Source organism: Fistularia commersonii, chromosome 10, assembly GCF_037954325.1.
Source record: "Fistularia commersonii isolate RoL2024-O1a breed Wild chromosome 10, RoL_Fcom_v1.0, whole genome shotgun sequence".
NCBI lineage: Eukaryota > Metazoa > Chordata > Actinopteri > Syngnathiformes > Fistulariidae > Fistularia > Fistularia commersonii.
The window spans coordinates 4,089,007-4,105,213 of record NC_141293.1 but is presented as its reverse complement, the minus strand read 5'-3'; the positions used below and the strand labels follow the sequence as shown (position 1 = coordinate 4,105,213).

The 16,207-nt window shown below is 41.9% G+C and overlaps 2 protein-coding genes across 2 annotated transcripts in view; one reads left to right on the top strand and one right to left on the bottom strand.

Moving 5' to 3' along the window:
• Nucleotides 1–11,143, top strand: part of gipc2 (GIPC PDZ domain containing family, member 2) — a 34,695-nt gene extending 23,552 nt beyond the window's left edge. Inside the window, exons 3-6 of the mRNA XM_086153352.1 lie at nt 2,154–2,334; nt 3,270–3,382; nt 5,452–5,533; nt 7,651–11,143. Of these exons, the coding sequence (XP_086009478.1) occupies nt 2,154–2,334; nt 3,270–3,382; nt 5,452–5,533; nt 7,651–7,802 (528 nt within the window). The 3' untranslated portion in view covers nt 7,803–11,143. The remainder of the gene's footprint in view (nt 1–2,153; nt 2,335–3,269; nt 3,383–5,451; nt 5,534–7,650) is intronic.
• txndc12 (thioredoxin domain containing 12 (endoplasmic reticulum)) lies at nt 9,395–16,013 on the bottom strand. The gene is made up of 7 exons (XM_086153353.1): nt 15,862–16,013; nt 14,725–14,785; nt 13,648–13,700; nt 11,187–11,260; nt 11,020–11,089; nt 10,621–10,704; nt 9,395–9,533 (listed from the first exon to the last, which is right to left on the bottom strand). Exons 1-7 carry the CDS (start codon nt 15,941–15,943, stop codon nt 9,454–9,456), a joined length of 504 nt encoding a protein of 167 aa, XP_086009479.1. The 5' UTR covers nt 15,944–16,013; the 3' UTR covers nt 9,395–9,453.
• Between the last annotated feature and the right edge of the window lie 194 nt (nt 16,014–16,207).

Sequence of the window (16,207 nt, the reverse complement as noted above, 5' to 3'; positions counted from 1 at the left end):
CATTGGGCGAGAGGCGGGGTTCGCCCTGGACAGGTCAAAGGGCCACAACTAGAGACCTGGAGAACATGGAGACTCCACACTGAACTGACCTTCTTGCAGTGCGGCATCAAAACACATGGATGCCAAATTTGCTGCTTATGGTTTTTCAACAGGAGTAATCATATGGCATAAACTCGCCCATCGATTTCGAGACCGTCTAATCAATCATAAACTACGAGCACCAAATTCGCCCAGAGTGCAGTGGAGGAAAAATATCAGACAAGTTTCCTTCCTTCCTTTCCTTCCTCGGTGGAATGATTAACAACCCCCGCGTTACCCTTTCACGAGTACACTTCCTCCGGGGGGTGAATTTGTTTTGGCGTCGCCCGTTTGGCTGCTGCTGAAGTGTTTTTTCGTCACGCCGGAGCTCGGGCTCCATCTCGGTCCGCCGCCCCCTGCCGTCGCAGACGAATGAGTCGGCCGCCGGCGTCTCCCTCGGGCTGACGGACGCTCACGTGCGCCATCGTGTGACGGCGAGGCCGCGCTGCACCTTTAACCCCCCGAAAGGTCCAACCTGAAACCTGGATCGTCACTCCCTTGGACTTAGCTTTGTGGCGTTGTAGGTTGAAATGCAGGTCAAGACGTTTTTACAGAAAAAAAAAGCAAGAAAAGGAACGAGGCCCGGGGGCGTTCTCTGACACCGACTTAACAACCGCGGCTGAAAAATGAAGACGAATTTTAAGATTTCCCCCATAGGGGAAATTCTGTTGTCACAGCAGCGTAACTGTTCTAGTGTCAATAAATATAGAGACAATTAGAAAATAGCAAAAGACATCCACAAATAAAAACAGCAGCGAGAACAACATCATCAAGGATAAGAACGGACAACAGAATGGAGATAAGAAATAAATATAAAAAAGGAGACATTTGTTGTAAAATGTACCTTTGCTTGAACACTTGACATGCAGTAAAAAAATAAAAATAAACAATAGAAATTAAATCATTCTCTAAAAATAAAGCAGCTTTACCTTGTGTAAGTACATTTCTCACCGTTGGCATACATTTATAAGCTTAAAGATTTCTAACATCAAACTAATCAACTTGTAACTCACTGTAAATGATGCTGAAGGACAACAGATGAATCCAGAGCGTGGGACGCATCCGCCACAAATCTCTGCGGTAACAAACGAACTGGCAAGTGAGCAAACAGACCAAACTTCAAAATAAAACACCATTCTCGACAAAAATCAGACCCCTGCAGTCGTCACACCGATCTTCACAACAAAATTTCTGGACTTTAAGCCGCTACTTTCTTCCGACGCTTTGAACACTGCGGGTTAAGCAACGATGGGGCAAGACATGTAGCCTCGTCACATCGGAGCAACAAAATGTCCGTGAAATTCTGAGGCCTTTCAATTCCGACACCGAAAAAGACGACTTGAATGGTTTTAGTTCGCAAGAGGAAGACCAAGATAGCGATCAGGTGGAGTAGGACAAAGCTGGGATAGAAAATAAATTGATGGATGTTCAGAAAAAAGCATTTCCAGCACGTATTTGTGGATGTCACCGGTATGTATTAAGCGGGACCCATATATCTTTACAAATATTTATTTCGTTATTTTTTTTAGCCGGTGTGGCTTCTATTCAGGTGCGCTCAATAGTCCAGATCTGACGGTATTTAATACCGCCTAAGTGATACATCCTTCACACATCACCAATCATACATCTCAATCATGAAATATGGTGAAATTATTCTACAGCTACTTCTTGTCTAAATCCTCTGAACTTGAAGACGTTTTCACCTCTCATCCGAGAGGCTTTTAGTTTGAAATTAGTAACCATGACCTGGATGAATGAGAACCTCCCCAGATATATTTTAAAGCTAGATGCTAATCAGCTGGTGGTTTAAAAGAAAAATAAAATACATTTAGGTCAGTTGACTTTGATAATAAATGACCTTATTCTAACTCCAAAAATGTAAAAAAAAAAATGACCAAAAGATCAGCGAGAAAATAACCAACCAGAAGCAAATCCGCCTTTGTACTTTTTTACGCCGACGATGTTGTAATATATCTTAGTATGCGATTCTTGTGTATTGTTATTAAATTTTGTCCAAAGAACCGGTTCTCATTCGCACCCCACAATACCTTACCACCTCCTCCCCCCCCCGGCAGCGCATCAAGGAGGGCAGCGTGGCGGACGGGGTGAAGGTGATCTGCGTGGGCGACCACATCGAGTGCATCAACGGACGCAACATCATCGGCACGCGGCACTACGAGGTGGCTCGCATGCTGAAGCTGCTTCCCAGAGACAAGTCCTTCACCCTCAAACTGGTCGAACCCATGAAGGCCTTCGGTGAGTTTGCAAAAATAAAAGATAAACTTGTTTATATCTATTCGAAGCGTGACTCCGAGGACACCGATGCTGAAGAGGTGACTGATTCTTTTTTAGATGTGATGTTTGTGACAAGATTGAAATGTGATTTTTTTTTTTTTTTTTTTTTTAATTTAAGATTTATTACTGTACTGTACTGGAAATGCTTTCACTTTATAGTAATTCCCTTCACGGAAAATCGGTAAGTTAAGAAAAAAGAACAGGATCCAAAAGTAAACAAAGTCAAATATTTCTCTGGTAACGCGTTTCTTTCTAATATTGCAGTTTTTCATGTTCAATCCAATCCATAAATGTTTGAAATATACAATTCACCTACACTTACCTGAATAAAGTATTCACACATTGACTGAGGGAACATTAAAATTAACGTTTTGCATGAAAACAAAGTTGTTGCGTACGTATTTTGTAGTAAAAATTCCAGTAATTCTCAAGTATTAATGGGAAATGTTCAGGTAAAGTACCTCACAATTGCAATTACTGTAATTTCTGTAATACATATATAGGCCGCACTTTTCTATAAGCCACAGGCGTCCACGTTGTAACATGAGATATTTACACAGAAAGATATTATTTCAATCATTCAATAAATTATTTTTTTGAATTATTTCAAGTTATTGCTAATATTATTAAAAATTGAAAATAGTTAATTAAATACGTACCGGGAGCATCCACAAATACATACTGGAAATGCTTTTTTTTCCGAAGAGAATATGGCTCATGAAAAAGAATAATAAATATAACAAATGTACATTTGAAATACAGTCAGAAAAATTTTTATTTAAAAAAAAAAAAAAAAAAATCAGTCAAAAAATCTGCGTTAAAAACTGGATTGCAGTGGACCATTGATGAAAATGAAAATTTAAAAAAAAAAAATGCAATTTCACTTTGATTCCCAGAGATGCTCGAGCCCAGGTCGAAGGGCGCCAAGCCGGCGTCTGAATCCAAGCTGGGAACGGGGAAGGGGACACTGAGGCTCCGCGCCAAAGGCCCGGCAACCGTCGAAGAGGAGGTGCGTTTCCGCCGCGGCTCTCGGGTTACTCGTCTTTTAACCGATCAGATTACGAGCTCGAAGCGCGGGCGTGTCAACGAGAGCAAGAGGTGGCTCAGAGCTCCGCACACTATTGACGTTTTCACCTTCCTGCAATCATGCGCCGCTCATCCAGGTCATCACCTTTGGTCCTACGCTCTCAAATTGCCACACACATTATAAACATCAGTGTTTCCCAACCACTGTGCCGCGGCACGTTAGTGTGCCGTGAGAGATCATCAGGTGTGCCGTGGAAAAATGCCCACTTTCACCTGATTGGTCCGAAAATTATTTATCCAACGCAAATAAAGTGTCTTCCTATGTCTATGTGGGCAGCGTGCCCATTCGATGGCAACATCTGTGTATCGGGGTGATCAGTGACGCGTTGCGTGATACATTTTTAAAATAAAAAGTACCGTAACCCAAAGTCCATATATTAGCCGCATCGTTGTTTACGTGAAAAAAGTCGCGGCTTATCGTCCGGAAATTACGGTACTTGTATCCGCGTAAACAAACAGGCAGCGTTGTTGAAAACTATGAAGACGAGTGAGAAAGCAGTGAAATCTTGCTATAAAGTTGCTGAACTCATCTCTAAATCCAAACAGCCACACACCGGAGCAAAACATTAATACTACCTGCCGGCAAAATCATTGTAGAAGAAATGCTCGGCTCTGTCGTTGATAAAGAAATAGTAATTTTCAGACATATTGATGACATGTCTTCGGCCGTTGCAAAAAAGTGTCCTGGAAAAGTTGCACATCGGTGGGAAATTTGCATTGCAACTTGACAAATCTACAGATATTAGATATATTAGATTTCACACTCAGTAAATTGAGACTACGGTTTCATTCTAATTTGTTAAAAAAAATGTTTTCGACATATTTATTTGGTGGTGTGCCGTGTGATTTTTCTAATGTAAAATATGTGCCGTGGCTCAAAAAAGGTTGGGAAACATAGATTTACATGTTAGTACTCGGTATATAAGTCCAGTCCAAAAACCCAGGAAGATTCAGGAGTTAAAATAGTAGGTTGCTCTTAATTTGCTTGATGTCATGTACGGTAATTTCTGGGCAACGCATTATAAGCTGATTTTTGAGAAAATGGAAGGATTTCAAGTGCGCCTTATAGTGCGAAATGTAGGATATACAGCGGTCCATTAAGATTGAATTTTTTTGAATGAATGAATTTTCCCCATTTAAAATAAAAGACAACAAATTAATTTGTTCCAACCCCACCCCAAAACTCACAAAATAAGAATGTAAATATAGAAAACCCCTGAAAAAGTAGGTTATTAATAACGTCATCATGGTAATTGTAAACTTGCTTTCGCTTGGCACTTACAGTGTGAATTTCACATTTTGATTTATATTTTATTGTATTTTCTTATTCTCCCTCCTTCCTACTATTATCTATTATTGTTATGTTTTGCTTGAAACTCTGGCACAACAATTTCCTTCGGGATAAATAAAGTTGTTCTTATCTTATTTTCCTGCTCATAGGTGTTCCTATCATGATTTTTTTTTTTTTTTCGTATTTCAAGGATCTTAAATAAAATTCACATATAAAGCGATTCTTATCTTTAATGATTTTTTTTTTCCCCATTTAAATAACAGAAAACAAATTAATTTGTTCCAACCGCCGCAAAAACTCACAAAATAAGGATATTGATATTAAAAAAACCCTGATAAAAAAGAATGTCAATAACATAAAAGGACATCAAAAAGAAAAAAATCATGGTGATTTTAAATAAGTTCAGAAGATGCAGCGACGTCATGAAGTGTATTTGAATTTGATTTACTCAATGAAGTTATTTTCATTTTTCAAGTATAAAATTTGCTTCGCATATTTAAAAATTCGTATGTACAAATCAACAAGCTTTGAACAAAAGAAGCTGCTGGAAAGCATAAATGCAAAAATTTTTTCTTCAAATGATAAAATGATAATTTTGTGTGCAAACCGAGCAGGAAAGTTCCGATCCCGAGATGCACGGAGAGAGGAGGCCGCAGTCCGATGACAAAGTTGTTTTTTTTTTCTTTTGTTTTGCGTTCCAGCCGACGGAATTCGAGGAGAAGGCAGTGAAGAAGGTGGACGACCTGCTGGAAAGCTACATGGGCATCAGAGACACCGAACTGGGTGAGAATCCGTTCGCGAGTTCACTCAGGGGAGGATTTGGGAGTTCTGGAATTGCGTTTTCTTTACCGAACCGAGGAAAAAGAAGTGACTGAATAGCGCTTGCGTAAATCCTGTCAAAAAGCTGTTTTCTGGAGACCCGTGTTTTTAATCGTGATTTTATCGATGAGTTCCAGATGATCATGCTGAGGTAGGGATGAGGAAATAGCCGGGAAAATAATATTAAAAATAAATAGCATACTGTATTTGGAGCTGCTTTCTTGTCCAAGTCTTCTCGTCTTGGCAACTGCACTTGGATTTCTTCACTCCAAGACATTTCAGCGACTCACCTCAGAGGCCTCTTCAGTTAAGATGACCCGTGTGGAGTTTCCAAATATAACCGAAGGAAGACAACAACGAACGGAAGAACACACCGTATGTTGCCGGGGTTTCGGAGAAACTCCAAAGGGTGTTCAACCGACACCAGACACCGGTATGTTTCAAACCCCACAACACCCTGAGACAAAAACCGGTGCATACTAAAGGACAAAACACCCAGGCAGAAAATGGAGAATGTGGCGTCTGCTGCCACCTGCACCGAGGATCGCGATGACGTCTACATTGGAGACCAAACAACCTCCGCACAAAGGGATGGTCCAACACAGGAGAGCCACCACTTCAGGGCGGGACTCGGAGGTCCACCTCCACCTGAAGGACAAAGGCCATTCTTTTAAAGACAACAATGTCCGTATTGTGGCCAAAGAAGGCAGATGGTTCCAGGGAGGAGTCAAAGAAGCCGTCTTTGCCAAAACAGAAATTCAAGATTTATTGTCATTGTCCAGAAGGCAACGAAGTTACGTAGGGAGCAACAACATTGGATAGTGCACTGCAAGTGCCTTGATCCCCACAGTCCCCCATAAATAACCCCAGTGCAAACATGTAAGTAGTCCTTATCTTGAGTTGAGCAGTCTTATGGCCTGAGGGTTCAGCCTGTTGGCAAATCTTTTTGTTCGGGCCTGTATGGAAGTGTACCTTCGACGCTGGAGTGCTGGTCTGCTTTTGTGGAGCTTGAAAACCACACCAGGAACCCATACATCAGACCACCGCTGATGGTGCGGTTGTAGAAGTTCACCAGCAGAAATCTGGGGATGATGTGGTTCCTTAGCTCCCTCAGGTAGAGGAGGCGTTGTCAGGACAGTTCCTCTGCCGCGGTCACCCCCAAGAACTTAAAACCGCTGACCCTCTCCACCAACTCTGAGCCGATGGAGAGAGGTGTATAGTTTCTGGGTTTGTTTTTGCGGAAGTCCACAATGATTTCCTTGTGGATAAATAAGAAAAGGACCTCAGACACAACCTTTCACAAATGTACAACGCCGTACGGGGATCCATACGAAGATGGACCGGGACCTTCTGCACCCGCCAAACAACCAGGAAAGAGCCTTTCACCAGAGCCTCAATTCATGTGTTACAACAGGTTTCACTCTTTCGTTTAGCTTCACCTAGTCACATTTCAATCCAGGTAACCCCCAAAAGTTGCTCCTTCGTCCCCGACGAACGACACCTCCAGGGGCCTAGTTTCTGCAGATCAACTCTTCCATGTACATTACAAAACAACATAACGTGGATCTGCCGAAAACCCTACCTGGTATATTTGGTAACCCCCCCCCCCCCCCCCACAGGTCATTAGAAGTGAAGAAGCCTCAGGGATGAGGGCTGAAACATCTCCAAGTGTAGAAATTCAAGTCTAGTTGCCAAGACGAGAAGATTTCGACAAGTATATTTACGAACATTAAAAAAAAAAAAATCACCTCTGAAGCAACTGAAGCAGCCCTAATCCTGCACTCAATGATCTCAGGACACGAGGAACTGGATCATCTCTGGGAGAAAAATGCACTTCGACAAGATTCGACAACCCCCGCAGATTACCAAGGTGGAAAGAACTGGTTGAAGGGAAATATCGGCGGTTTCAGAACCGGTGTTTGTTTTTGTTTTTTTCCTCTGAACCACAAAAATACCTTGAAGCCGAAAACCGGGCTCCTCCAATCACCTTCCCATATGTGCGTGCAGCAACTTTGGGAAGCGAGCAAACTCCTCAAAAGAGTTGCCCGATCAACCGAGTGGTGTTTCTGCTCCCTCCGCAGCCGCCACCATGGTGGAAGTGGGCCGTGACAAGAAAAACCCGGACGAATTCGCCATGGCGTTGGACGAGACCCTGGGCGACTTCGCCTTCCCGGACGAGTTCGTGTTCGACGTGTGGGGGGCCATCGGAGACGCCAAGCAGGGAAGATTTTAAGCTTGCACCACTCTTTCTCACACTCACACACACACACACACACTCCCTTCTGACATGACCTCCTCAGATGACTGGACAAAGTTCACCTGGTCTGACACTGGATGGAGAGGCGGCGGTTTTAACTCCACAGGCATTTCAGCACTATCTGTCAAAGATAACCATGAGATGTGGACTGCAGTTTTTTTGTTTTTGTTTTTTTTTTTGAACACGGAACCCGTCTCCCTCCGTAGAACATCCCATCCGGGGGCCGTGTCTCCTAAGAGCCGCCGATCAGAAAAAGCAAGCCTAGTCTATCACAGTGGCATGATGGCACATGCACATTTTAAAGCAATCAGTCCGTTTTAATCACTCGATAGATGTTATTTTTACTATTCGGTCAGGGCTCGCAGCATTTTATAGGTTTTTTTTTTTTTATATGTCAGTGCTGCTGATTTTTTTTTTTTTTTTTATTTAACAGCAGGAGCATCGTGGGATTAGTTTGATTAGAGCAACCGGGGCGGTTTCTCCCTCGCGATTCAACGCTGTCGTGTTTCCTCCGTTTCCTTCGAGCCTTCCATCCATCTGCCACGTTGCGGAGCTTTAAGCTCTCGACGCCTTTTAGCCGGACTCTCGGCAAGCATTCCAATCCACGTCGCGTTTCCGATAGAGCCGAGGCGTTTTAGAGACGAGATACCCCGCCCCCTTCTTGAAGGCTCGGTCTAAATGGACGGGATAAAACCGCCACGCGGCTTCTTAAATGAATGTAATTGCACTATTTAAAAATCATTGTCAAACAGAAATGAAATAGCGACTTAATTAGCGTCGTCAGTTGATGTAGCCCCTCCAGAAAAGGTTGGATATTGTTTGAAAAACAATAAGGGATTACTGTTGTTTGATATTCGGTGATAGCTGCTGTGTAATTAATAACTTTCCATGAAATGACAATAAACAATTCAATACGACAAACCGTTTATTTGCACACTTGGCCGTGTACACGTATAAAATCCCTTCACATTGGTGTTTTCGTCCCTCGTTCAAATACTTCAACCTTGATAAAAACATAACAAAAAGGGGAAAACCGTCACACACAGAGCTTAATAAGTATACATGTAGTGAGACAAAAAATGGGTAATAAGTCAGAGATATATAGCAGTGCATGGTGACTTAGGGGATTTTTGGAAGCGCAGCACAGGAGGTGTGCTCACATCTTACCTGGAAGTCTGCTGGTTCTATCACAGCAATTTAAGAACTTAACATTTACAACAACAAAAAAAAAAAAAAAAAAAAGACATTCTCAACTCAAACTTCGGAATTTGGCACGAGTGGATTTTTTTTTCCATCCGGCGCTGCAGATTCCTCGCCTCCTGCCAGCTGGAGTCACATCCTCCGCCGACGGTAACGAAAGTACAGTACAGAAGGTGTTTTGTGAACAGCGGTGGGTGAAACACACAGGATGGAGAGAGGAGAACAAAAAAAAAAAACACACAAGACAAAGACAGTTGAATGTTTACAGGGCAGAATGAACGCTTAAGCACTGACGCTTTACACTTGGCTGTTGGGTCAGTGACACCACCATGACTAGAAATAGGGCGGCGGGGACGGACGGACTCTGAAGCTCAGGCTCAGATGGAGGAAGAGTAGCCCTTTCAGCCTGACGCCCGGCCATCCGTCCTCACAGCTCGTCTCCGGCGTGACCCGTCTTGAAGGCGTCTCCCGTCAGCTTGTCCTGTGCCTCCTTCATGCCCTGCACCACTGGAGGGAAACCACAGCGGACTTTGCTCAGGTTCATTCTGAGAGGCCTACAGACTCCTCAAAGAGGAGCGGGTGGAAGTTACACAAAACGAGTAAAGGTGATGAAAATGCGCGATTGCACGGTAGCATTGGCACTGTTTATCATTTCTCCCGTTTCAGATATTACCCCTATCAGAGAATAATAGTTGTTTTTCACGTGATAGAACCCGTGATAGGCAAAATCCGTGACCTTTATTTTTTTTTACAATTATTATACAATTAAATACTCTATTATACATTGAAAAGAAAGAACAAACCATTTTACAGGCTCAATCATTTGTTTCACAAATAAAAGTACTGTACTTTAGAAACGTTTTTTTCAACAAATATCCTCTGTACTGTACTGTTAAATAATAATTTTAATCATCAGTGTGAACAGAAGGCTTCAAATGGCAGAGATTAGCACCGCCCACCGCGACCCGAGTAATTGGATTGAACGGGAGAAAATTTAAAATGATTATGAAAAAAATTGCGGACAGTTGCAACCCTTTTTGCATCCTTATTAAAACTTATTGCTGCTGTCGTCCTTATGTTTTTTTCTTCCTTCTTTATGGAACGGAAGATTCATTCATTCCGTAATGCCGACCTACAGCTGCATAGCTTTTACCTTCCCTTAGCATGTCCAGAAGTTTAACTTTATCTGCGATAGATAGCATCTTCCGCTGCCTTTTGGGCCCTGCCGCAGGTGCTTTTGTCGCTCCAGAGCGTTTTGTCAACATTATGAGTTTTAGAGAAACTCGAAATTGCAAGAGAATTTGCACGTATGTAATGTAAATTTGGCAAGCTGTGTACGTACGTGTACATATTAAACTGCAACGTTATTGACGAGCAGGTAGAGAAGAAGCGGAGTGACTTTTTAGCCAATCAGAATGCAGAACACAATGCACGATGCAAATCCGTGAAGTAGCGAAACCGTGAAAAGTAAACCGCGTTATAGCGAGGGATCACTGTAATTCACAAAGCACGCACACCTTAGATCGAGTGCAGGGTTTGCAAATTAATTCCGAAATGCTACCGAACTGCAACGGAGTCGGCGAGAGTATCGTACCTTGATCTGCGTTGCTGTAAAAGTATTTGTAGTTGGGATTTCCATTTTTGTTGGTGATTTCAGGGTGGACTTTGCCGCTGGGATCTGTGAGCAGGGTGAGAACCAACATTTCATTAAAATAAAAAAATACAGCAGAGCAGCTCATCTTTGCATTGGCTGCTTTAAAATTTTTTTTTGAACTTTGGTACCAGAATCAACTTGATGCTAGCAATTACGAAAGCGACATCCTTGCACATCGTGTTAATCGCTTACGGCAGGTCACACAAAATCACCAGGACGATGTCGGAATTGAAACGACTGACGTGCGCGAAGCGACTCAAGTCCCCGGCGCGTCGGAGCTGCAGCTTGATCCCGAAGCCCGGGAGAAAGTGTGTTTACATGAGTCGACCTCCCGCATACCGAGGAAAAGAATCCGAGGAATGTAGCTCCCGTCGGGGCTGAAGGCCTCGTCCTTCGGCTCCTCCTCGTCCTGCGCCAATTACAACCAACGGGCAAAGAGTAAGCGACGTCCGATGTTTTTTTTCCTCCCCCCCACTTGCACAAAACAGGTACAAAAGGTCTCACACCTCCAGGTTGACCATGATAAAGTTGTGTGCCAGCTCGGAGATCTCCTTGGACTCGGCGAACTTGGGCTTCAATGCTGGTGGAAGAGAAAAAGGCACAGAATGACCAACAGACACAGAAACATCTGTTTTCATACTCGTCGATAAACTTCTTTATTAATGGTTTCCCGTGAAAAACACTTGACATGAACGTCATTTCTGGATTATTGAGCGCACCGTAATATAAGCTGCACCTGCTAAAAATACCTTTTTTTTTCCGGATTATAAGGCGCACCTAAAAGCCTTTGATTTTCTCAAAAACCAACAGTGCGCCTTATAATCTGATGCGCCTTACATATGGATCAATATTGGTTAATTATGGCTAACGTAGTCAGGGGGCGTCGCCGAAGTAGCGGCGGTAAAAACGGTAAAGGGGAATTCCAGTAACACCAATGTGTGTTTCCAACGAAGGCGGCGCAAATACCGGTAAGAGCTACCGGTACGTACAGTACCGTATTGTGAATGCACTGACTTGTTTTGGGAGTGAACGGGGTTGTCAGAACGTTGGCTTGTATTCTCATAATAAAGTTTGACTGACTTATCTGACTGTTTTGTTGACATTCCTTTAAACGCAGCTTCATCTAGTGGATGCATAACGTAATCCCAGCCGAAACAGTAGTTTCTATTCCATGTGCCTTATAATCCAGTGCGCCTTATATATGAAAACAGTTTTCAAAACAGGCCATTCATTGAAAGTGCGCCTAATAAACAGATGCGGCTTATAGTGCGGAAAATACGGTAACTTAATAAATCTGTACATATATAGGCCGCACTTGTTTATAAGCCGCAGGTGTCCAAGTTGTAACGTGAGATATTTACGCAAACTTTTTTTTAAACTTTAATTAAGTGCACAGCAGTAACCTCCACAAAAGTGTGTGAAAAAAGTAGCGGCTTAAAATTCAGAAATTACAATGGGAAGTTTAGTCTAACAACCACAGAGGTTTGATTTTTGTAGAGAAATGTATTTTTATTTGAAATTTGGTCTGTTTGGTCTCTTGCCAGTTCATTTGACTGTTACTGCAGAGAAGTGTGGCGGATGAATATCCATCTGTTGTCCTTTAGCATCATTTACAGGGGAGATACAAGTTGTTTAGTTCGATATTAGGAATATTTAAGTTCAGAAGTATATGGCAACGTTGAGAAATGTACATATATAAGGTATAGCTGTGTGACAAGGCTAAATGTTTTGGCGGCGTGAAGCTCGTAAGCCCAAAAAAAAAATCCATAAATTAGCAGCATCGTTGTTTAAACCGCATTGTTCAAAGCGTATGGCTTATAGTCTGAAAATTACAGTATATTTTGTAACTTAAATAATGGTTCTTCTACCTGCACAGGAGAATTTCAACAGTGCGACAGCAGTGCTTTTATTAAAATGTAATGTCTGTTTCTCTCCCAGCGAACCCGCCCTCACCATCCTGGTTCTATTGATCACCTCCTGCTTGTGTCGTTTGTATTGTTTGTTTGCTCTGCAAAGGCGACCCGGCTTGAAGAATGTGCACTCTCTCTCTCTGCAACAGGGGTGTGAAACTCATTTTCAGCAAGGGCCACAAGTATTGGGAACAGTATAAATGTAACCTCATGTAAAATAAATGTAACTACCCCTTAATGTTAAATAACTGATTTTATGACTCATTCAAATCCAAAATGTTACATTTGCATTTGCATAGATTTAAAATGAATAGGTTTACTAGTTGCTCGGTTCCAAAGCTAGCTTTCACTGCTGCAGTGTTTTTGGATGCGGCTTTTGTGAACACAATCTGCTGCCATCGTACTTTGGCTTTTAAATCTTGGACGATTTGTTGTTTTTCTGGAAGGCCAACTCTGGCATACTTAGCTCTGTGCTTGGTGTCAAAATGCTGACGGATTGTACTCTTTGACAACCAACACGTAACCTCATTACACAAAACTCGCAGCGTTTTCTTCTCTCCTCGAATCACAAACATGTATTGGCCTTCCCGTCTTTCTTGAAACGGCCTTCCATCTGCATCACCTTTTCTCTTCCTGGACATTTAGGGATCATTTGTTTTTCTCAATATTTGAAGACAGTCGCACCTTTTAAAACATAAAATGGGCAACGCAAAAAAAATGTGGTGGGCCACATTTGGCCAGCGGGCCTTGAGTTTGACACATATGCTCTAAAAGGTATAATGAGGCCATTTCACCTGGCTCAGTGCCTGACTGTCACTCATGTCGACATTAATGTTACATAACTGCTGACGAACATCCGTCTGGTAGATTTTGTCCCCCCCGGGTTCACCTCCTCTGTCACCCGTCTGGATCATTGAGAGTTGGTGCTGAGAGCTTCAGTTCTGATTATTGTAACCATTGAGGATCCAAGTCATTGTCACAGTGCATATTAGACCTGCATGACTTTTATCTGCAGCCATTTAAAAGTGCACGGCTCTGGTAAATCAACTGTCTCTACCTTTGCAGGCTCCACACCAGCTCTTGTGGATGATGACCATGAGGGGCAGCCCGCTGTCCGCAAGAGCACAAGAGAGATACAAGTCAAGGCTGAATCCGAAAAGAAAAAAAAAAGACTGAAAACTATTAACAGTGTTCACAACTTAAACCCCTGCGGTCGATTGAAATACACTCTGAGTAAATAGGAGAAAGGTTCTAAACTAAATTAAACCCAGTCTATTTGCTTAAATAAATGCTTAAATAAATAAGATTAGTATTTATTCAAATAAGTAAATATTAATCAAGACAACATTCATTTTCCATTAATTCGAAACGTATGAAAAATCAGCGTAACAGCATATAACTATAATTATTAGAACTGTTTGCAAAGTGTATTGTCCTGAGTTGCCCTGTTTGTTCTCAAAATGTTTTGTGTGTGCCTCAGATCATTTGTTGATAACTTTCAGGCAATTTCTTGTGTTTTCTGGTCATTCTTCGCTTGATTATTGCCATTAAAAAAAATAAATGAAAGGGCGGACAGTAGTGACAGCTGAGCTAATAGACTGATTCTAAAAGGGAAAAAAAAAACAATCAGAAACACTTTGTGCTACACAATAATCAGCACACTTGTGTGTGTATCACAACATTCAACATTAAATAAAGTGAATTGAGATAAATAATATGCGGGCCAGCTAAAATGTCCACTGACTGGGGGATAATATGGATTCATTTTTGAAAATGGATTTTTTTTTGTTTTCAAATAATCTCAATTATCATAGCGCTTTCAAAGCACCTTTAGAGTTTATTCCCACACACACACACACACATGCACGCACGCACACACATAACAGCAGAGCTGCTTTTCATGCCATCTTTTTAATAGCGTGTGGGCGAATTCACTGGCCACTTCATTTTCATCGTTATTACTTGAGAATATCTTGCTGACTAATAGCTAATTTGATGCTGTTAAAGCAACACTTTCATCCCCTTTGCAGTGGATTATATTCATACACACACACACTGTTTCTTGGCAGTCCTTTTGAGTGACGTGCAGATCGAACAGCTTACAGATGTGCTTCCGCTCGTGGTGTCGGCTCACCTGGCCTCGGCCTCACTTTTGCCGTCATCCAGTGTCCTCCAGTGGATGTTCTCCCCAAAGCCTGCAGGGCAAAAGCATTTGTCAGCGGTGCTGCATTTATTACAGGGTGGGTCTACCACCAAATACACCAACAATTGGAACCTAATAACTAGGGAGGATGGTAATTCAATCCCTGACCTCTTGCTGTGGGCGTTATATTCACTCCATAACAGTGTGAAAAAGAATTTAAACTTGCTGGATAGAGGAGAAATGACACCGTCTACTTTATTGTGGGAAATTGCTGAATTTCCTTGTTTTTTCTTGATGTTGATTTTATCATCAAAAAGGTGTAATTTTGACCTCTTTGTGTGAATTCCCATTCATAATACAAAATTAATATTTTAACCTTACATTACTGAACAGCCATCTCATTAAATCTGAGTATTATGAGGTTTTTGAGGCAAGTTATATCTAGTACTAGATAAATAATAAATATTCCCTGTTCAATTAACCCTAATTTCCAGGTCATATCTTTCTTATTCAGGTTACTTGGCAAATTTATAATTCAATATATACAGAAATAATTTAGGTCAATTTTCAGGTAAAATGTCATATCTTTCTCATTCAGGTAACAGCAAAATGTATCATGTAATATAAACAGATGTAATTTAGGTTAATTTTCAGGTAACAGGTCATATGAACTATTCCTAATTGCCAGGTCACATAATTCTAATTCAGATAACTTGGCAAATTCATCACGTAACAGAAACGAAAATAATTAAGGGTAATTTTTGACAATTTGAGGTTAAAACTGTTGTAACTCAGTGTAATTGTCGGCTGCATTATACCCCCTCGTCGTACCTGGTTCATTAACAAAATATGTAGACAACTTGAAAACACAATGAACTTTCTTTACGAATGTCGCGGCAAGGGAAGGGCTGTTGGCAGTATATGCAATTATTGTGTTTTTTAGTAGAAAAGAAAGGTAAGTTAAGAGGCCTTGCTTAAAGATAGAGGGGCTAAAAATCCTTTGCTATCTTAGCAGGATGCTGACTTTGGCTCCAGGATGTAGCTACAAAGACTGCTAGCTAACCACTGGAAACACTTTCAATGAACAAGCCACCAGTTCGTGAATTAAAAGCCGAAAAGAAGACCCACCTCTGCCACTGGCTGCCTCCACCACCGCTTCGAAACATGACAAAGACAAAAACAGCGCAATGTTTAATAGAGACGTTTGCATTTTGACTGGCCTTTTTCTTCGCGGACTACTACAAATGGGCCAACACAGGTAATGGCAGGAGGTACCGGGACCGGATGTTTAACCGTCCGAGATTTCAAAATAAAAGCCCCGTGAATCAGCGAGAATCGCCTGCCCCCTTCATCTTCTCCTATTGGTTGGCGTTAATGACGTACTCATGACATCACAGTTGCGCAACCCACCCGCGTGTTTCTGGCTGCTTCCGCAGTTGGTCAAGCTAGACAGCAAAAGGTCATCAAAAAAACG